Below are 22410 nucleotides of genomic sequence, written 5' to 3' on the forward strand. Positions count from 1 at the left end.
ACAAAGGGGAGACAAAATTTTGTCTATCAAATGAATGGTTTGTAGAAACATAAAATAAATCCTGCTATTTTCCCTGCATTTTCTAATGTCCAAATAATATGCAAAATACAGATATCAACAAAGTTAAATAAATTTGTGAAAATAAAATGGAAACGCGGAAGATCTGTTGAATCTTTGTAGCTTTTCATATCGACGTGAAATTATTAGTAGTTATCATGGGACATTTACATGTGGAAAGAGGACAATTTTAGGAACATCTCAAAATAACTGCATTTAAAAAAATCTCTTTGAGTTTTATAAACAAGTTCCAGTGCTGAAGGAGTGAACAGATCCTTAACTACCCAGTTATTTGAGTAGATAATATTGCCGTAATTTTTTATTTTATGGAATAGTCACTGCTGTGCTGTTCATCAAATAAGGACTTAACCATGTTCCTTATTCCTCCTCGTTCCTTTATATTTTTATTGATCTAAGAAAACCAATCCTCCCCACCCTCAAGGTCCTTTTCATACATGCCTATGTGTGCCACTGAATTAAACCAAGTGATCTATTTTGACAGTTTGATCAATGGCATATATATATATATATATATATATATATGCCATTTTTCTTTTTCATTAATCTGAGGGCTATACCAGTTTAGATAACCACCACATTATCAGATCCTGGTTGAAAAGAAATAGTTGATACACTAAATGAAGGGTTATGTTTTGGTTTAGAATTTCTCTTTTTACAGAAGTGAGGTTTTGAATAATGCCAGTGGTATTTAAAATCATGTGTATGATGCTAAACAGTCTCCCATGCAGCAACATGAAGATATATCGTTTCTTGAATTTATAATGTCATAAGAATATCCACTTATGGTTTGAGTGTATTATATGTCTATAAACTTCCGTTGTACTCTCCCAGTAGGAGATTTTTAAGTACCTGATAAAATAAACACATTCTAAACAAATGACTTAAACATTCAGACTTCAGATATAAAATATTATTTTTCTATTGGAGTAAAACATGAATTCTAAACCCTAATAAAACTTACATTGTGTTTGTATATTTAAAACATTCTAGCCTTGAAGTATAGTGATTGAATTGATCTATCCTATCACTTGTTTTCCCCCTAATTATAATCTGATTGTTAGTTTGTCATTTACCTTCTTTACAAGAAAGGGAGCGATTTTTTATGATTTCCAACCTGTTTGCTATTTAACAGTTTCTTATAAATCTCTGACTTTAGAAATCGAGGAAAAGAATCCTTGGCCATCAGACTGTAAATCAACTTCTGAGCCTCATCAAAACATTTGAGGGTTGATTCTGCGGCATTCTTTGAGATGAGGTCCCTCGTGCTGAAGTCAATGTTAATCTGTGGAAACAAATTTCATTGCATTAGATTAGTTTGATCAAAGAATGTGTGGTTTAAACAGATGGTACATACACATATGATTTGAATTTTTTTTCTAAGCACAAAGTTAATCTGATGCAAAGCAACAGAGGGGTCACATATTCATTTTCTGAAATGCAGAACACATGCTCAGTTTAATTACATCTCCTAGGTTGAGAGTGTTGGCATTGACAGAGAACAGAGGTCAAGCCTTATTTTGAGATTACGAAAAATGGCAAAGTGAAAGGCAAACAAGATATTTTATGATTTTAGATTTCTTTTCCCTCCCATCCTTTATTTCTTTCTAGTACTTTGACCTTAATGTGTAAAATGTACTTTTCATAGGCAGAGCAATAATTAGAATTTACTAGGATGGTTTTCACCAATCCATTCCCATTCTCCATACCTCCCCGTGTTTCCCATAATGCTGCTTTTCATCCTAATTTGTATTTCTTTTTGTTTGCCAAAATGGACCAAATAACACCCACTTTCACGGACCGCCATGCCTCCCATGGAATATACATATATACGTGTGTGTGTGTATGTGTGTATGTATATTCTTGTCCCTTGAGCACTACCACATGTAACTATTCTCAGCAAGGTGTAATAGAGATCTATTATATTGAACACACCATTCACCTGCAAATCTGTAAAATGCCCCAGAGCTTGTGGAGATGCTTGTCCAGTTCTACCCATATTCCAGGATATATTTTGAGAAGCAGAAAATTTCACATCCAAGTTGTTTTACTTAAACTGAAAATATTCATGAAGTGCGAAAGAGATTTGAATCTTAAAATTCAAAGCTCACCAAAGGCGGGTGCTATATCTGTCTTATTTATCATTTTATTTCTTGGCACTTAGCCAATTATCCGTCACATGATAGGCAGTCAGTAAATATTTGTTGAATAGAATTATAATGTCTCTTGGTAAAATGGGGGAGACTATAAAACTGCCAGAATTTGGGGGTCTGGTAAAAGACTATAAATAACAATTTATGTTTATTGAATTGAAGTTAAAAGATAGGCAGGTAGACCTTCAATCAAATCTCTCCTCTGCTACTTACTTGCTATTCGTATGAGTAAAGCAAGTTCTACAGTTTCCTTCAATTTTTGATTTCTACGGTGTAAAAGAGGATAATAATAACATCTGTCTTAAAGTGTTTTAAGGACTAAATGAGATAAGTAATATCAAACTATTTCAGTATTATTATTGTAGGAAAAGAACAAAAGAAAAAAACTTTATTTTGAAAAGAATCATCAAAGGCCACTATTTGCTCACTGATATTTTCTTTAGGGATTTCAGCTACTCAGGGGTCCAGATTACATCTGCTTTGTATTTCTTTGATCGTCCTTTCAGGTCCTCCATCAAAGTTCCAGATGAAATGCTGCAACTTCCTCGAAGGAATCAGTTTCTGCTTCTTCATACAGGAAGATGGTGTGGTGTACTGGCAAGATTTTAGGATAGTTTTCCAGTCTGTGCTCTAACACTTATGATGTTGCTGACCTGGGTGAGTTACTTTCATATTTTCAAGCTCTGCTTTTTTATCTTGAAGCTTGGCCATTCTTGACTGAGTGGTTACAAGAATTAAAGTGAGATGATCCGTACAATCATTGATTCCACAAATATTTTGGGGTATGTTATGTGCCAGGTGCTTTCTATATTTGGGGAAATACTATATACTTTCTATGTAGTCTGAGTATTATACTATAAATAGTATTATTTTATATTTACACTTGAAGGATGAGAAGAAGCAGGTTCTCTAAGAGTCTGGGGAAGACCATTTCTGGCAGAATAAACAAATGCAGAATCCCTGAGGCAAGAAAGAGTTGGTTGTGTTTGAAGAGCCTCTTACCTGCATGGCAGGGGTGCAGGGTGTGAGAAAAAAGTTCCTGTGACCAGGTTGGGAGAGGAGGTCGAGGCCAAGTCTTGGGGGGCTTATGTGCTTTGGTGAGGGGTTCTTATCTTTCTACTAGAAGCAATGGGAAGACACTGAAGTGTTCTGAGCGGGGAGGTGGCATGATAACATGTCATGAATCTAGTATAGTGCCTGCCTCATGGACGGAATCGATGAGTAGTGGGTATTACCAAGACCTTGCAGTGGTTTCTGAACATCTAGTATAATCTGTTTCATAAATCCTATCTTGTGTTGTGGGGATATGAGAATATGTGTTGCCCGTTTCCTCCTTCAACTATGCTGTTCGTTCTTGAATGGTGTCGTCTGCAATTTGTTGAACTTTATATCCCCCATAAAGGTAAACAGAGCAAGTTAACTCCTTTAGGCATGCAGTCACTGGGTGAGTTTTCACTGGTAGCAGGGCCAGTGTGGGCCTGGTGCAGCGTGCTGCCGTATTATTTTAATCAGAACTGAACACCTTCAGTACCTCCCCATTCCCTACTTAAAAAGCCCAAAGCCCCGATCTTGGCATTCATGACCTATAAAATATGGTCCAAACCTATACATTTTTCTCCTCTCCGTGTGCCCTGTATCCCCACTAAGGTAGACACTGCCCCTCAAATTTCTTATATTTTGTTACGGATGAATATTTTCCCATTCCAGTCTAGCTGAAAATCACTCCTTCTCACCTAAGTCTTTCACAATCTTTTATGTCCTTAAGACTACATTCAAATAGCATCTACCTCGCGAGGTTTACTTGTCGATTTTTCCCCTTTTCTGGCCTCTGGAAGGGCTTTGGGTTACTTAGATAAGATTTACACTTTGCCTGCCCCCCCCTCACTATGCCTTGCCCAGTGTAAGGATTCAACAAATGCATGTTGTATAAACAGAGTGAAAAAAGCTTCTACATTTGTTAAAAATCATGGTAAAATTTTAAGCAGAACCATTCCATTTCAATATAATCCTGATAATTAGTATTACTTGTTCAGATATGCTAAGCTTGTGCTTCTGGCTTATCCCTCTCACTTTTCTGACTTGCCTGTTTTCCTCCCAAGAAGCTGGCAGCATCAGCTATTGATAGCCAAGTGATGAGCAGAGACACTGTTCCCAGGGGATAATCAGTAGTCTTTTGAAGCTGTGTCTTGGCAATTCAGTTTAATGTCAGTGACAAAATATCACACCCACGTGTTTGTATAAATGTCATTATTTTTCTCCAAATTGTTCAAGCTGGAAACATAAGAATCATCTCTGCCACCTCTTTTACCCTCTGATCTCTCTCCCTCGCTCTTTCTCTCTCTCTCTCCCTCGCTCTTTCTTTCTCTCTCTCTCTCTCTCTCTCTCTCTCTCTCTCTCTCTCTCTCTCTCTCGCTGTGTGTGTGTGTGTGTGTGTGTGTGTGTGTGTGTATGCTTTCCTTATTCACCTTTTATTTTGTAATTTCACAATGCTGTTTTTCATTCTCACTCCTATCTCTCCAGTTTAACCTTTTATGACGTAATCTCTTCCCTAAACCATGGAATCTACCTCTTACCTGATACCTCCCCTTCTACACACTGTGGACAGCATTACTATATCAATTTCACCAAAATATCACTTTCATTGTATGAATGTTCAGCTGACAAGGAATTACTTTCTGTAACATAAAATTTAAACATTTTACCCTGGCATTTGAGCTTCCTCATACCTGGACTTCAAAGTGTTGTTTTGAAATCATCTCCTACTTATCTTTGGTGATATCCACAAAGTTGGTCTACTTTCTGTTCCAAAAGTGAATTTTGTATCTAAAGCCCTCGCTTATGCTGTTGCACCATCTAAAATCCCTCTTTGCCCCACAGTTTTATTCTGTACAGATTATCCTAAATCCCTTAGGATTCAGCTTAAATTGAATATCCTCCAAGAAGCCTTCCCTGATCACAGACGGAAAGTCACTATAATTTCCTTATCATCATACATTATTTTGATATAAAAATCTTAAGAAATTTGATTTCTTGCTTAAACAGATTTGGATACAATGGCTTCTATTAATGTTAAGTATTCAATCTGATAGTCAGAGAGAGAAGATTTGTCATTACAAAAGGAATTCAGTAGCCTGTGGCATGGAATTTACCTGTCTTTTATCTGCTATCTTTTCCCTAATTCTTTTTTCTCTACATGTCCCTCAAAATATGAGCAGAGCAGATATGCATTATCTAAGTTCTGGGCCAAGTCTTCTCTTCCTGGGTTTTTTCCTTGGTGACTTTGTCTTCTCCCATTTTAAAATATTTAAGCAATGTCATTATCTCTAAAATAATCCTAAGAATGTTTAAAGATGATTACTTTAACTGTAAATAATAATAGTTAACATTCATCAGATATTACTACTGTTGTGCTAAGTCTTTATAAGGCTACTTTATGTAACACACACACCTGTAAGATGGACAGTATTATCATCTCTATTTTTCTGGGGAAAAAAACCCACCTCATCTGAAAAAGTAGTTGTTTTTTGCTAGTCATTTCGGTAATTTATTCATTTAAAGTATTTCACTGAATGGGTGCTTAGGAATTATGCTGAGATCTGACCGTATAAAGATGATTACGTTGAAAGTCAGTCAAGAAGACAGATTTTGAGAAAGTAATCCAAAGGACCTGTCTTTTATCTGCTATCTTTTCCCTATTCTTTTCACTAATTCTTTTTTCTCTACATGTCCCTCAAAATATGAGCAGAGCAGATATGCATTATCTAAGTTCTGGGCCAAGTCTTCTCTTCCTGGGTTTTTTCCTTGGTGACTTTGTCTTCTCCCATTTTAAAATATTTAAGCAATGTCATTATCTCTAAAATAATCCTAAGAATGTTTAAAGATGATTACTTTAACTGTAAATAATAATAGTTAACATTCATCAGATATTACTACTGTTGTGCTAAGTCTTTATAAGGCTACTTTATGTAACACACACACCTGTAAGATGGACAGTATTATCATCTCTATTTTTCTGGGGAAAAAAACCCACCTCATCTGAAAAAGTAGTTGTTTTTTGTTAGTCATTTCGGTAATTTATTCATTTAAAGTATTTCACTGAATGGGTGCTTAGGAATTATGCTGAGATCTGACCGTATAAAGATGATTACGTTGAAAGTCAGTCAAGAAGACAGATTTTGAGAAAGTAATCCAAAGGGAAAAATATACCTTCTGAAAAAAAAGCTTTTTGAAAGAAATGAGATTGTAAGCTGATCATCAAGGTGTTATTATGGGTATATAAGTTTAAGGAAGGGACTTGGACATGGGAGGGGAAACTGGAAGAAGCCCAGTGGGTTTTCAGGAGGAAAAGGGCAACAGTCTGGAAACACATGAAGGTCCAGACCACATAGACTTCTATAGGTCTTATTAAGTAATTTTTAATTAACCTGAGAGCAATGAAGAGAATTTTAAGTACGGTACTGATAATAAACACATGTTTGAAAAAACATATCACTGGCTGCTATGTGGTATAACAACTAGGTGTGGATAAAGGGAAGAAAAGTTAGGAAGTCATACCAGAAATTCAGGTGGTCAGTCATGGTGGATTAGGCTGGGTCGTGTCACAGAGAATGGAGAGAAATGCATAGATTTCAAAGATATTTAGAAAGTAGAATAGATGGAACTTGTGATTGAATATTTATGAGCTGGGATGAGGAACAAAATCTTTAAGAATGACTGGATTTTAGAAATATTCTGAAGAATGAGATGACAAAGTGTTGATGGGTTGGATAAGGCATGTAAGCAGAAGAGAAGAACCAAGGATGACTATCAGCTATTTAGCCAGAGCAAAAAGAATGGAGTTGCCAACCGAGATGGAGAGACTCAGGTAGAAGAAAGTTTTGAGAAGAAAATTAGGACTCAGATTTGTGTTTAAGTTGAGATGCCCTCTTAAAGCCAGAGGGCTGGAAGAGATCACTGGGAGAGTAAATGTAAGCGGATAATAGAGGAGAACCACCTCTTCTCATGATAGTGTGTGCTGGATTATGAGTAGGAACAGCAAAAGAAGTTGTTAAAGAGTAGCGAGGGCTTCCCTGGTGGCGCAGTGGTTAAGAATCCGCCTGCCAATGCAGGGGACACGGGTTCAAGCCCTGGTCTGGGAAGATCCCACATGCCATGGAGCAGCTAAGCCCATGTGCCACAGCTACTGAGCCTGTGCTCTAGAGCCTGCAAGCCACAACTACTGAGCCCACGTGCCACAACTACTGAAGCCTGCACACCTAGATCCCTTGCTCCACAACAAGAGAAGCCACCGCAATGAGAAGCCCACATACCACAATGAAGAGTAGCCCCCGCTCGCCACAACTAGAGAAAGCCCACGTGCAGCAACGAAGACCCAACACAGCCAAAAATAAGTAAAAATGAAAATAAATAAATTTATTTTTTAAAAAAAGGGGAGTCAGTAAGAGAAGAAGAAATTGAGTCCTAGAAGCCAACTGAAGATAGTATTTCAATTAAGAGAGCGTGATCACCGTTGTTAAATGCTCCTGAGGAGTCAGTCCGGGTGAGGTTTGAGAACAGTCTACCCAAAGTACCTTGTCTTTTCTTCTTGACTTCTGTGAAATTTCAGTATCAGGACAAAAGTGAAAATATTAGGCCTAATATATATTTTGACACATACATTCCTTTAATATAATCACTTTTGAAGGCATGTCTGTGAACCGCACCCCCAACTTTGCATTCATCTCAAATTTGACTTTTGGCTGAGTTGTTGTATCAATTTCTATCTCAAAAAGTAAGAACAGAGGAGATGTTAATCTTGGAGTAGATTGAAGGCAGACATCTTATCAGGTGGTAACCCTCTAGAGATGCAGACCTTCCAACTGTGTGGTCTCGAGTCCCTCCTGAGCTGCTTGGGAATTGCAGGGAAGCTTAGACTTGGCTGAGCATCTCATATTAGTAGGTCCAGGGCATGGGCTGAACGTCGTATTGACTGATGAAATAAACACAGTTATATCTATATTATTTACCGATGTGAATAATCACTTGCATTTTGTTTCTACGGATACACTTAAGTTTCCAGGATACTGAGAAATACCTTTAATTTGCTTATTTTTCAAAAGGTCATGAATTATCTTAGCTATCTGAGACCACTGCACTGCCAATCTCAGAAAACAAGACTTAGGCTTGTGATTCTCATGGAACGACAGCCGAGATGTCATCGCAACTGTTTAGCAGCTTTTAAATCCTGTCAGTTTTGAAAAGGCCTTGACACAGCTGACAGTGACAACGAGCCATTGCATTAAAATGACTCCCTTCTGACTGGAGTTTGTGATGGTTGTTTAAGAACGATTTTATTATAATGAGCCAGGGATATTTTAATACTCAGGTGATTTTGATAACTGCAAGTTATGCAAGCCAATTCCTCATTTCTATACTAGCAGTTTTAAATTCTTTTGGTTTCCAACAAATTATTTTAGCAGGAAGAATGCATTTTAAACCGTACCTTTTGGCTCTCTTGTGACCCTGAACTGTGCTTTATATATTTTTACATAATTTGAATGAAAAGTTCTCAGTTGAGCTCTCACATTCAAATGAGATAGACTTTTCCTCATTTAGAATGTATAGTGTAGCAGGAGACTGTCATTATGCACAGAGTGTATGCATGCATGTGTAAAACGCCGTGCTCAAGCAGGGCAGGCAGCTTCCTAGACCTCATTCACAGCAGAGCTTAAAAATTACTATTCAAATTAAAGCCACCTATAATCATGTTTTTGGTTACATAATTCTGTTTAATCACCACTAAAACCTCTAGTATTACTTCGTTTTTGGCATCATTAAAGGCACACGAATATCCTGAAATATATGCTCAAGGGCGGCTATTAAAGTTGAGAATAGCCAAGTTTGTAACATCGAGAAGGAATCCATCCTGCACAGGACCGTATCCTTTTGTTATGATTGGTTTTAAAGGCAGAAATAAATGACACGAGTTGGGAGGCAGTACTGATACCTTAAATTGGACAAGAGAAATGGAAAAAAAATAATCAAACGTATGTGATCATAACATAGAAAAGCATGATGGATATGGATTGTTAAAAATAGATGTAGTTAGCAAGTGTTGTCTGGAGCAGCTGAAAGAGAGTCCGATTGACTGGTTTCCCTCACCAACCCCATCATGCTAATCCAAGGTTAATTTAAGTAGCGTGGGGACATGTGCAGATTCAAAAAGCAATAGCCAGGACGTGGAAGCAACCTAACTGTCCATCAACAGAGGAATGGATAAAGCAGATGGGGTACATATATACAATGGAATATTACTCAGCCACAAAAAGGAACGAAATTGGGTCATTTGTAGAGATGTGGATGGACCTTGAGACTGTCATACCGAGTAAAGTAAGTCAGAAAAAGAAAAACAAATATAATATATTAATGCATATATGTGGAATTTAGAAAAATGGTACAGATGATCTTATTTGCAAAGCAGAAACAGAGACACAGACGTAGAGAACACAAGTATGGATACCAAGGGGGGAAGGGGGGATGGGGTGAATTGAGAGACTGGGACTGACATATACACACTACTATGTATAAAACAGAGAACTAATGAGAACTGACTGTATAGCATGGGGAAATCTACTCAGTGCTCTGTGGTGACCAAATAGGAAGGAAATCCAAAAAAAGAGGGGTTATATATATACCTATGGCTGATTCAGTTCGCTATATAGCAGAAACTGACACAGCAGTGTAAAGCACCTATACTTCAATTAAAAAAAAAACAGCCGAGCATTTTGTTTTTGAGTTGAAATGCAGCAATCATTCTTTCAGGGGGCCAAAATGATACTGCAGGTTATTAGAAGAAATATTCCTGCCACTTTTTTTTGCTTTATAGTTTAAGAAGTTATACATATTAGAGGGACTATGAGAAGAGAAATACAGCTTTTGATAGAAAGGAAGATAGACTCTGTGTGACAAGATAATTTTATGCTTTTGCCTTTAGCATAAACACCAAGGTTCCCAGGCTGTGTCATGAACACTGAAAATAAGTAGTAGATCTAAGAAAGGAATTTAACATGTAAAAGCCTGGGCAGAAGACCTCCGTCCTCATGAGCTGTGTACCTTCATGACTGTAGGACCCGTCCTTTTCTCTCTAAGGCTCAGTTCATTTTTCACCTGTGTAAGGCAGAGGATTGTAATGCCTCCCTAAGACAGTGAACATGGTGATCAAATCAGACAGTCCATGTAAAAGCCCTGGACAGATGTGGCTTATGGTTTCTTTAGCTCTGCTTTTCTTTCTTCCCCGCCCCCCTTTTCCTCCTCCTCCTTTCTCTCTTCTCTCTCTCTCTCTCTCTGTCTCTCTCTTCCTTTTTAAGAGATCCCCTTAGTTTAAGATGAAATAAATACGGAGCAGACATCACTGGGTTGCAGGAGGTGCTCTTGCCTGCACTTATACTCCGAGGCGCCCAGTACTAGGCTTCTTTCACTACTGGACTAGCCTTCTAGGCACCAGTGGGTCCTTGGCTTGACCTCCACTTCCACTGCTATCATCCTTGCCTCCTCCCATTTTGTCTTGTTTCCGCCGACACTCAAATTTCTGACCAAAGTTTACCAATTAACTTCTTTTGAGGTACATTTCCTGATCCCTTAGACTTGGATTTTCCTGTTGCCTGTGACCACATCACCTGTATTTCCCTATCTCAACGCTCATGAAAGGTTACTGTAATTATCTTTTTTAACTACAGTTTTCCCACCACGATGGTTAGCTTTATTTATTCAGAGACTCTTTTTCTTAGTGGCACCAGCAAGGTGCTTGGTATGTAATAGACACCTAACTATTGATTAGTGTACAAAAACTTAGGAAATTAGTAAACAAGCAAACATTTTATCTGGAGGTGATTCAATAGCTGGGGGCCACTGTTGGCAAGCAGCAACTTGTGGGGCAGGACCAAGACTCAAAATAACATCAGCACATTGCGGAAGTGACACTTAAAAAAATGCAAAGAAAATAGGAATACAAAATGGAGGATACAAAATTGTCATTCCAGTAACATCAGGAAACGCCTCTAGTTGCCCATGGGCTTCTCTCTACCAAGAATTCACATATCTATCTCTTCCCTCAAGTCTCAGTTTAAAACTAACCTCATTTAAAATAAAGGCCTTATCTCAATATCCTGCCTCAGAACTATTCAGTCATTATATCCTTTTAGGTATAATGCAAACAATTTCACCTGTTACTTTTCTTTTTTTTTTGCACTTAATCATTTGTTGCTTTCCTATTTTTTTCCTAGAAAAAAATAGCAAAGTTCTAGAAATTAGAACTTACTTTAGTTCTAGAAATCAGTTCTAGAAATTTCAGGGTTTTTTTTTTTTTTGTTTTGTTTTGTTTTTTTTTTTTTTTGCGGTACGCTGGTCTCTCACTGCTGTGGCCTCTCCCGTTGCGGAGCACAGGCTCCGGACGCGCAGGCTCAGCGGCCATGGCTCACGGGCCCAGCCGCTCCGCGGCATGTGGGATCTTCCCGGACCGGGGCACAAACCCGTGTGCCCTGCATCGGCAGGCGGATTCTCAACCACTGCGCCACCAGGGAAGCCCTAGAAATTTCATTTTTTAAGCCAATTAGGTTGAAAGTTTCTTTTGAGCCAAACCATAGTTTCAACCTGTTTTATTTTCTTGCATTTCCTTATCGAGCTGCCTCATTCACACAAAACATTGCATTATACTTCTGTGTTTATTACCTGTTTTATTGCCTAGACCCAGCTTCCCTTCCAATGGAGGGAATTTATCTAATGAAGGTGAATCATAGGCACAGAATAAGCACCTATTGATGTGAAATAAAAATACGAGTCAATTAAATAACATTGTACTACAATAAAAATAAAAGCAAAAAATCCAGACACAGGTATTTAAAAAACTGTCCTGCACAACCCATTAAGACATCTTTTCCTTTATGACTATAGTTTCTTCTGTTTCATGTTATGATATCCTCACATTTAATAAATACATTTAGGAATTAAATATTTTGTACTAACATTTTTTACTTAAGAAACTGCCAATGTATTTGTTCCTGGATTGGTCATACTATGAAGTTAAATTTATATAAGTTTTCAACATTACAATGTAGTATGATTTGGAACATTTTCTAATCTCACAGAATGACAATCAACATAGTTTTCTCTTTAATCACATATTTTCCATCCTGACCAATTTTCTTTCTAATATAAGGGAGTGATGATACAAACATAATGTATATAAATGATATAAATAAAACATAAATATTTAAAATATGTCAGTGTCTTAGCTGAATATAAAAATATTATTTCAATTTTTTGAAGATTTACATTCTTTTGAAACCAGGTAATATTTTTTGAAAATTTCCAAATATTATGAAATTAGTGCTCCAAATTGAAGGAAGAATAAATACAAGTTTAAGAATTTTTTTTCTTTGCCACTCACAAGTTCTTACTGTGTGCAAAGTAAGGCCACTTTAAAATATATATTGCTTATCTAATAATTTTCTCATTTTCAAATCACTTAGTCAATATATCTGCCTCAGGCTTATTTTTTTTTCCTGCATTACCTTCTGAAAATATTTAGGTACAATCCATTCAATGAGTAGCTCTCTCTATCTGAAACTAGTGATTTGCTGTCATGTTTTTCTAATTTGTGTTCACGTATATACATTTAATCAAGTCTTTTAAAGTGGCTTTTCCTCAAGTGTTCTTTGAAGTTAGTTAATGGATGTTTTCAGGTAGATTCAGTAGCACTTACAGTGACTTGTGTAAAGAAAAAAGGGATTAATAGTAGAAGCTAACACAACATTGTAAAGCAACTATACTCCAACTAAAAAAAAAAAGATTAAAACTTTTTAAAAACTGTTCTGCCCCCTGTAAACACGAGACACTTGATCTCATTCATCATTCTCATCTCTCCTGTGTGGTTGCTATATGCTTTTTCATAGGTACGTTTTTACATGTGAAAACTAAGGCTCAAAGGGGTGAAATCGATCACCACAAGATTACAGGATTTGAATCTGTATCTCTAACCTTTAGGTTTTCCACTGCATCACATGATTAGTGTAGAAACCAGAGAGATGATAACACTGTAAGGGAGAGGGCATGAGGTCCACTGCGATTATTATCATCTCTCATAGAGACCTGAAATTTCAATTTTTGTGTGCAGTTTTGCCTATTAGAATAGGAAACTGAGAACCATTAGTCACATCAATTTATAGATAGGGATCATTTAGTAAATTTAGTATAGTCTAATTGTAAATTGTCTATTTGCATCAATTAAAAATTATTGTCATGCTTGCAATTTTATAGATGAGGAAATAAAGACATAAAAAGTTGAAAAGAAACTAAATGGGATTTAATAGACATCTGGATAACGTGACCTTGTCATTGTTCTCTGTTTTAGGGTTTTCTACCAAGGAAATTGGTTATAATTTTGATTCTTTATGAGAGTCAGTTTTACAACTATAATTGAATATAGAAAAATGGAGAATACTTTCATATGAATCTCATTCTTGAATTAATTTTCCACTTAGGAAAATCATATTTTCCAACCTCCATATCAAATATATCACTTTGTCATGTGACGCCCACCTACTAGCTAAATCTAAGCTACTTCCCACCCTCTCTTTATCTCTACTGCTGCCTGTCCAGGCTTATCCCCCTGCTTCTTGTTAGCAGTACCAAAATGCTTGTGATTTCTGGAAAACGCTAGGGAGCTTTGTACATCCAGGCTACACAGTGTGCCCTCAGTTTGAAATACTCTTTTTTCATTTGCTCTCTTGATAAATCTTTCCTTTTTTTTTTTTTTTTTTTTTTTTTTTTGTGGTACGCGGGCCTCCCTCTGTTGTGGCCTCTCCCATTGCGGAGCACAGGCTCCGGACGCACAGGCTCAGCGGCCATGGCTCACGGGCCCAGCCGCTCCGCGGCACGTGGGATCTTCCCAGACCGGGGCACGAACCCGCGTCCCCTGCATCGGCAGGCGGACTCGCAACCACTGCGCCACCAGGGAAGCCCCAATATTTCTTATTTTTAATGACATACCTTTTTCATATGTGAACCACCCGGCAAATCGGTCCCTAAATTCTCCAGATAGACTTAATCACTCTTTCCCACTGTGCTAATAACAAACTTTAATTATTTAAATTATTAAACTGCTTATTTTGTATTTGACTGTTTTTTATCACATGTCAATCTCCCCTTCTACTCTGTGACTTCATTGTGGGAACAGGCACTCAAAAAAAATCCATTTAATGAATCATACTAACAGTCATATTATATTTAACGTATAACTGATGGACTATAGAGAGATACCCTGAAGACTGCAATTGGTATATGAGACAAATGCACTTTAGTAATTGGAATTGGAAAAATTAATGGCAAATAATTGGAAGGGTAATGACTGTTGTAAATGTATATACACACTTCTTTGTCTTCAATGAGAATTTTGTCATACCCAATAATAACCTTTTTAGACACTTCAAGGAGACAATATAATCTATTATTTGAAAAGCAGCCATAAATTTAATTCTATTCAACGTAGTAAAAATTAATTAGATGGACAAATTATTAAAAAGTGTGAAAGTTTTATATCCTAAAATAGTAGCTGTAGTATTTTTAAAAATTATTACCATATAAATTTATTTTAGAAGGGAAGATTAGGAAAAAATACAAAACTATTTTGTCCAAATTGATAATTTATTATATATTATAACTTTGAATCCAGCTATATTTAAAAGATTACATTTCTTACTAGAAGATTTTTTATACATAATATTTGAGAATGTTATCTTAAAATAATCATTCAGTAGATGGATTCATAAAGAAGAAAAACATCTGGCTTTCAGACCAATACCACAATAAATAGGATACCTCTAGAGTTGATTTCAAAGCCTTTTAAGGAATGAGACATTAATCAACTTGACAAATCTTATATAATACATTTTCAGTTTTCTGGAATTATTTATTGATTTTTAAATAGTGACTGGGAAATGAATGTTGAAATAGCTCCACAGGAGTTATGTTCTTTTCTCTTTCCCCCTTTGAATTTCAGGCTAAGCTTCAATTGTTTCACGTGTCTGTGATGTTATAATTTACCAATATATGCTACAGTAATTAATGTCCATCTGAGCGCATTTGTCGCTCAGGGATTTGCCTTCCTACACGTTGGTGGGTTTCTCTTCCACCTTCCATAGGGGCCCCCATACCTGTGCTCAAAGCAGCTCCTCCCTGACTGTGTGCTGAAGGGCTGACCCTTCAGGTCGCAAAGTAGGGTGAAATAAATTTATGGAGAATTGGGGGAAAGGAAAAATTGACCAGCAAAAAAGAAAATATCAAAGTGTATGGAAAAGGGGCCTAAGTTAGCTGTTCGTAGGTTGCTGCAGGTTGGAAGGAAAGTGAAGGTTAGTGAGAGAAAATAGAAAGGGGCTTCATGGAGCAAGATTAAAGTGTCTAAAAACACTATTACAAATAGATTTAACAAGTTTTTAATTATTTGAAATAGAGTTGAAATAACAGGTCACTGCAAAGGGTTGTCAGGTACCAATGAAAATTCTCAGTAGAAATATTGGAGAGTGTGGATGTTGTTAATATGTGAGCACTATAAAAAATTCAATTAACTGCACATTTCTTGCATTTAAAAATACATCTGAGAAGCTTCTGAGATTCTGTGACACATATTTGGGTTATAAAAATCCTCTTAGTAACACAGTTAAAATTTTCCATGAGGTCCAAACAGTGGTGAATTTGACAGGTCTAAACAGAATATAGACTAAAATCTATTTTATATAGGAGATTAAGCAATAATACTGAAAGAATATTGTAGATTCATGTCTGGCACTATTTTATTTGTGTGTCATTAAGGCATATGAAGCTTTTTCCCAGTGAGGGTTATCTAAATGCATCCCAGAGACAGGAAGTTAGAGATCAAGAAACTGTTGTTATTTTCTTCCCTCCTGCTATTTTAACGAAGGGCTACATCAAACTAACAACCATTTCCTTCTTTTCTCCTCCTATTGCTCTGTTTGGACACAAGGGAACAGAATAAACAACTAACACTGGGGCTAGTTATCTCTGTCTTGGACACACTATCGTTGAACTACTCGTCTACTCTATACATACAATTTGAATGTTCATAGGATGTCGAGTGACTTTGGAATAGTATGGTACATACAATCACTATCATGTCATCTGAGGACTCTCTACAGGAGGGAATGGCTACTACTTAGGCACAACAGGGGCTGATGGGTAGAGTAGGTCAGCAATAGGTGGCGGAAGCCACACTAATACATGCGAGACATATCTTCAGGTCACAAGACAAGGAGGTCATATGGTAAGTCGTTTAACTGTTTAAAGCATTAAAAAGCATGGGAGCTATTTCTCTGGTTTCATAACAAGCAAAAACCAAACAGCTTTGCAGGTGAATCTATGACTTTTCTGCTTTATGTGGGCATGAGGTACAAAATCCCAGGAGGTTTGCAGGTGGAAGCATTTGCCTTCATCTAACACCTTCCGTGTCTCTGTTCTGCGGTGCTGTCTTAGCCAACTCTCCACCTGCAGATACCTTCCTGAGGCTCATCGCAAACCTGATCTTTCCCGCTGGTTATGTATTTAAGGAAAAAAAGAGACACGCCATTTGAAGCTTACAAAAATGCAATTCCATATCCCTGACATCTTTAATATATGTCCTTAGTTGGAGTCTAGGTGTATTGTGGATTATTTTATGTCTATGCTTTGGGAATTAGTTATTTGAGAATCATAAAATGAAAGTGTAATTTCATCTATTTCAGTCTAATTGTGTATATAAATAAACAGCCATGAAGAATTTATTCAGCTTTACCATGTTTTAAACTTTTCTAATATTCTGATATTTACTTTATAAATTTACAGTGGAAATGCCATTTGATTAGAACAAACAATACTGTATTTCAAACATTTTCTATGTATGTCTCTGTAATGTCATTTTTATCCCATATGAAACAGAAATACTGCACAGCAGGATTATGTATAACAAGCAGAATTCTACATGTCTTTGTAAATGACTATTTTGTATTAAATTCTTGGATGTTTTATTTATAATTGACCAAAATTACCTTATTAAGCCATCATATTGAAAATATATATCCACAATATACATATTAATATATACACACACATTTAAATATGTTTTTGTATTCACTAAGAACTCAAGTAAGAACTCAATTGAAATAAATATTTATACTTAAAAAACTTTATTTTAGCCTGAAGGACATGAAAAACAAGTGATTTATTTAAATTTTCAACTTTTCAATAGTTTGTATGTGTCTTTCAATTGGTAACAAAGGTAGTCATGATATACATCAAATGATAATGAGTCTAAGAAAATGACAACTTTATCACTTCCTATTTAGGATTTTCTTATTGTTTTAACGTTTAGAATGTCTATCATCTTGTCTTATTTTGGACCCAACCTAATTCCATTTAAACTTTGGGCCTGTGTAAATTTGTGTGACTTTTGGGAATCTCATTCTTCAAATATTGATCAAACTCATACTGTATAACATGACTACAACTTTCAGAATTTAAAGATTTTATTTTAATCATGGTATTTTTAAAACTATTATTAGTTGGATCTTACCTTGGTTGGTTAAAAGTGTGTCCGTGTTTTCAGATCACACTGTTGTTTTTGTAGTTGGTGACCTGTGGAAACAACATCTACCCTTGACAATAGCATTTGTGATCTTTTTCTTCTATAACCTATAGTAATATTTGATTTATGTATATTTGTTGAATTATATCATTTAAATGAGCTTTGCTTCATGAATTAAACTGCAAAAGGCCAACAAGAATTATATAATGTTTTCCACAGTAGAGAGCAATAGCAAAGCAAAGTGGGATGTAATTTGACATCAGCAAATTATTAATCTAGCCAACAGTGTTAATAATACTTACAAATTCTTGAATTCTAATAAAGGCATGAGAGAGATTGCTCATTGTTCTACATAGCCTCATGAATTTCTTCTCAGCTATATTAATTGTTAATTTATATGATATTACACTAGTCTATTCCTAAAGAGTTATCATGATAGCAATAATGATGAATGAACTATTTTCTAAGTTTTCACAGTATACAGAATTGTCCATTTCATAATTATGCATCTTAAAAAACTTTTTTTAAAGTTTTGATTAAGGATTTCTAACATGTGATGATTTTTAAAATGTTTATTTATAGTATTTTGAGAAGTCTTTACCCTACTCTGAGACAGCCTTTATTTCTCTTTAGACTGGTATGCTTCCTGTTCTGGGTTGGTTTATTTAAATCTAGGAATCAGTCAGGACAGAGTAATATCTTTTCCAAAGCAGTCAAAAAATTTATTGACTTAAGTCTTCTAAAGAAGGTATACTTTTGGGGATGTGATGTAGAAATAATAAATAAGATTTGAGATATAAACTTTCTGGGATGTAACTATATCATGCATTATTCCCCTTAATAAACAAAGATCCTGGTGAAATAAGCCCCCATCCATAGAAAGCATCGGCTACCCAGAAGAAAAATTTTGGATAATGTAGCTGGGACATGCAAATGACTTCGTTATGGAAAGGAATGGTCTAATTGAAGGTTTCTATTAAAATGATTGATAATAAAATAGAGTCTCCCATCCAGTCATTCTTATAAACTTTTACATTTGCATATCAAGGTGACAAATCTTAAATATGCTAGTGTGACTCGATCTCTAAGCTTTTTTATTCTATTACTTTGTGTGATTTGCTGCAGTTTTCATCATTTGTGTTAGGAGTGACCCTGCTTCCTTCTGCTGTCGCAGTTGTAGTTATATTTTCAGATAGTAATGTCTTTCCTTGCAGAGGCTACATGGGGAGGCTATGTTGACAGGGAACTCATCTTGCTATCTCCCATTACTTTTATTTCCTATCTCCCATTTCTTTTACTTTCTTCCCCAATGGCAGGCAGCTGATTTTCCTGTCTCCCTTGATCTACTAAGTCTTGGGGACACAAGGTTTCCTGTGAAGCCATTTTGAAATGGTTTTTTTCATTCAAGTGGACATTTAAAAAGATTTAGGTTGCATTTCCATCTTTCATAAATGCAGAATGGGACCCGACATAAGATCTAATTTTCTGTAGAAGAGCTTGTGTGCACTATGAAAACTGTTACTGTAAAATGCTTACATAATATTTCATATGAGTCAAATATTAGGTCTTCTGTCAAATATTAGGAATTCTATCAGATAGTGCTAAAATTATATGATTGCTTAAAACGCACGTGTTTAAAATGTTGTGTGTATTTGTAGATTGAAATTTGATGGTTAGCATGGTACTCAAATTTCTACTTAGTACCTGTGGAATGTATGTTAATGAAGAGGGCAGAGAGTTTTGATCCCTAGTCTGGCCACACAGTACACCCATTTTGAATAAGGAACAGCCATCACAGAAAAACCCTGAGAAATAGAATCTAGGCAGAATCGTTCAAGAATGAACATGTACTCCCCCATTTGCATGTAAGTTGTCTGATGACAGGAATATATGTTATTATCCAGCACCAAGAACATTGTGTCTGGTTCAAGAAATATTTGTTGGACATGTAAACAAATAATGACTGAATGGCCAAACCGCAACTAGTGGCAAGCATTAAAGCCTTCAGTGGAAGCAGTGCAGTGGCTTTCAAGATGCTGGTAGATGACCGTGATAAGAAGGTTACTAAAGGTGTAGTTGAATTGTGTTAACTTCAAAGTGTGTTTTGGGTGAGGAAAGAGGAGAAATGACGCAAAAGCATCACTAGGCAGCGACAGACCAGGGAGCTCACTCTCAACCCTGAGCGTGTGAAATTGGAGGAAATGGACAACATCCATTCTGAAGGCATCAAAGCAAGCCATGTCCTTCAGGGAGAGCCAGAGTTTGCTTAAGCCAAAAGCAAAAGGAATATTCAGTGAAGGACTTGTTGGATGTAAAGGAGTCTTTTTGAAATGGAAGTGTTCAAATGAATGGTAGCTATTCTTAGTGTCATCATGAAAGTAGGGAAGCAGTAAAAAGAGAGCAAAGTCTGGGAGATGGTGTAGAACCAAGGACAAAAGAAAATTCCTAATGTTTTGAATTAGGGAGATATACTAAAATATTATAGATATTCTATAGATATAGAATATCAGTGTAGATACTAGGATATTCTAGTAATATTTAAGGTCCACCAAATACTGACATTGTTGTAAAGGAAAAAGTTGTCCTTCAACCCTCTGAAGAAACCTCCAACCCTCAGAAGTTAGGTGAAATGCACCTATTTTAAGAAACAGTATTAATCTTCTGTTCAAATTTTTAAATTTGAGGTTGATTGTAATTCTTTGGAAGAGTAATTTCTATATATGAATAAACTGAAAGACAATTTTTATAATAGCACTAAAATGAAAAGCAATGTACTGAATGTTTACAATCTATACCACATTGTGCTAATCATGTCACATACTTTACCTCATTTAATCTTCAAAATGACAGTCTGTTTTAATCCCATGTTACCAATGAGTAAGAAGACATAGATGTTAATAACTGGTGTAATATCACACATATATTAATAGGCAGTTAGAGTTCAAACACAGGTGTATCTGCTTGTAACCCAAACTCTTTTTACAATTCTTCCTGGAATGGATGAGTCAATATACGTATGCTTATACTTTGTTCATGTTTTGGAACATCTGTGATAAATGTTTCAAATAAATTTTAGGGTGTTTTTCCTGTAATAGAGTTTATTACACGTCCCACAAATATTCCCTCTAAATAACAGTTAAATTGTAGTAATTTCTACTCAATAGAAAGTTTTCAGAAGACAGTGATTCTTCAATTTTGTACATTATCAAACAAAAATAGGACATTTCTTATGTTAGATGTGACTGACAAATAGGTTTTAAATTTTTAGAAACGCAACTATATAAATGTTAAGAAAAATCTATTGAATTAAAATTGGGGGATAGAGGGGGTAGCTGATTTAAAAATGGACTGACTGGGTTGAATTTACTTGACAAGTGCTACCTTAAATAAATGGACAGTGTACTTCTCCCTCCCTCCTCTCTCTCTCTCTCTCTCTCTCTCTCTCACTCTCTCACTTTTCTTTTTTTCCCTTTTATTTGGATTTTAGTTGGAACTTTACAAAGATTTTGTCTGGCTCTTCTCCATTGTGTGTTCGCATATATTTCCTGTAAAACTGTGATGCATAGTCGGGGTAATTTTTGTGTGTGTGTATGACTAGACTTGCCATGAAAATTCACTTGTGTATCTGGAGCCAAAATCACACTTAGTGTTCCATGGGGCTTTGGCTGATTTCCTTCATTAAACGAGTGCCGTCAAGTCCAGCAGTCCCCATATTATGTGTCCGGAGAAGAGCCAGGCCAGATGGGAACTGCGTGAAAGCTACCAGTTATCTTGCTAATTGTGCCTGCTATAACCAGTTGTATTGCATTTAAAAATGTGGGCTCTGACAACTGAGCTCTCCACACTCAATTAGCGGTTTGCTGGAGAGCGAGAGATTCATGCAAGGAGCCCGCGTGCTCCAGGAAGTGACAGCTGCTGCCTTACCCCGCAGTTAATATCTATGTTCAAATTTCTCAATCCATGTTGCAACAACGAAGAGTTTTTGCAAGGATCATATATATCTTATGTCTTTAACCTGAACATTTAATAATTTGGGAAAGCTTCACATAAAGGGAGCTCAGTGGGTTTTCTCCACTTTGTAGCCTTTCTTTATCTTAGCAAGTATAAAGAATTAACTGTACAGGCAAGCCATGCATTGTGGACAGATTTTAGAAAAGAAGAAGAAATCAGTGGAGAAAGAAAAAAAATAAATCAGGAGGAAAGACAACAATTAGCATATTTATCATAAATGAAGGAAACAAAACATCGAGACTAATGAAGACTCAAGTGTTTTCATTTGTACATCTTCTGAGACAAAAATAGCTTTAAATAACAACTCACTTCACCGGCATTTTTTGTTCCACTGTCTGGCTGTCACAGATGATGCTGAATTTCTCTTTCTGACTGATCTTCAAGCTGAAGGGAATGTGACAGCAGGAACATTACAATTAGTATGCAAATACCTATACCCTGGGTTACAAATTGGCATTCTTTAAATCATGCTATTCTCAGCTTTTTTCATTTTGCTGTTAACTTTTCACTGGTCAGCACACTTAAACTTCTAAGTAACAAATAACTCTTGGAATAAGTGACATT

The 22410-nt window shown here is 36.1% G+C and overlaps 1 protein-coding gene across 1 annotated transcript; it reads right to left on the reverse strand.

Annotated features, from left to right (window-relative positions):
• Window positions 1-1156: 1156 nt before the first annotated feature.
• RGS21 (regulator of G protein signaling 21) lies at window positions 1157-22166 on the reverse strand. The gene is given in 4 exon segments (XM_007120238.1): window positions 1157-1360; window positions 7904-7986; window positions 17824-17900; window positions 22156-22166. Coding segments are annotated over 4 exon segments (375 nt in total).
• Window positions 22167-22410: the final 244 nt, after the last annotated feature.

Source organism: Physeter macrocephalus, chromosome 4 (assembly GCF_002837175.3).
Source record: "Physeter macrocephalus isolate SW-GA chromosome 4, ASM283717v5, whole genome shotgun sequence".
NCBI lineage: Eukaryota > Metazoa > Chordata > Mammalia > Artiodactyla > Physeteridae > Physeter > Physeter macrocephalus.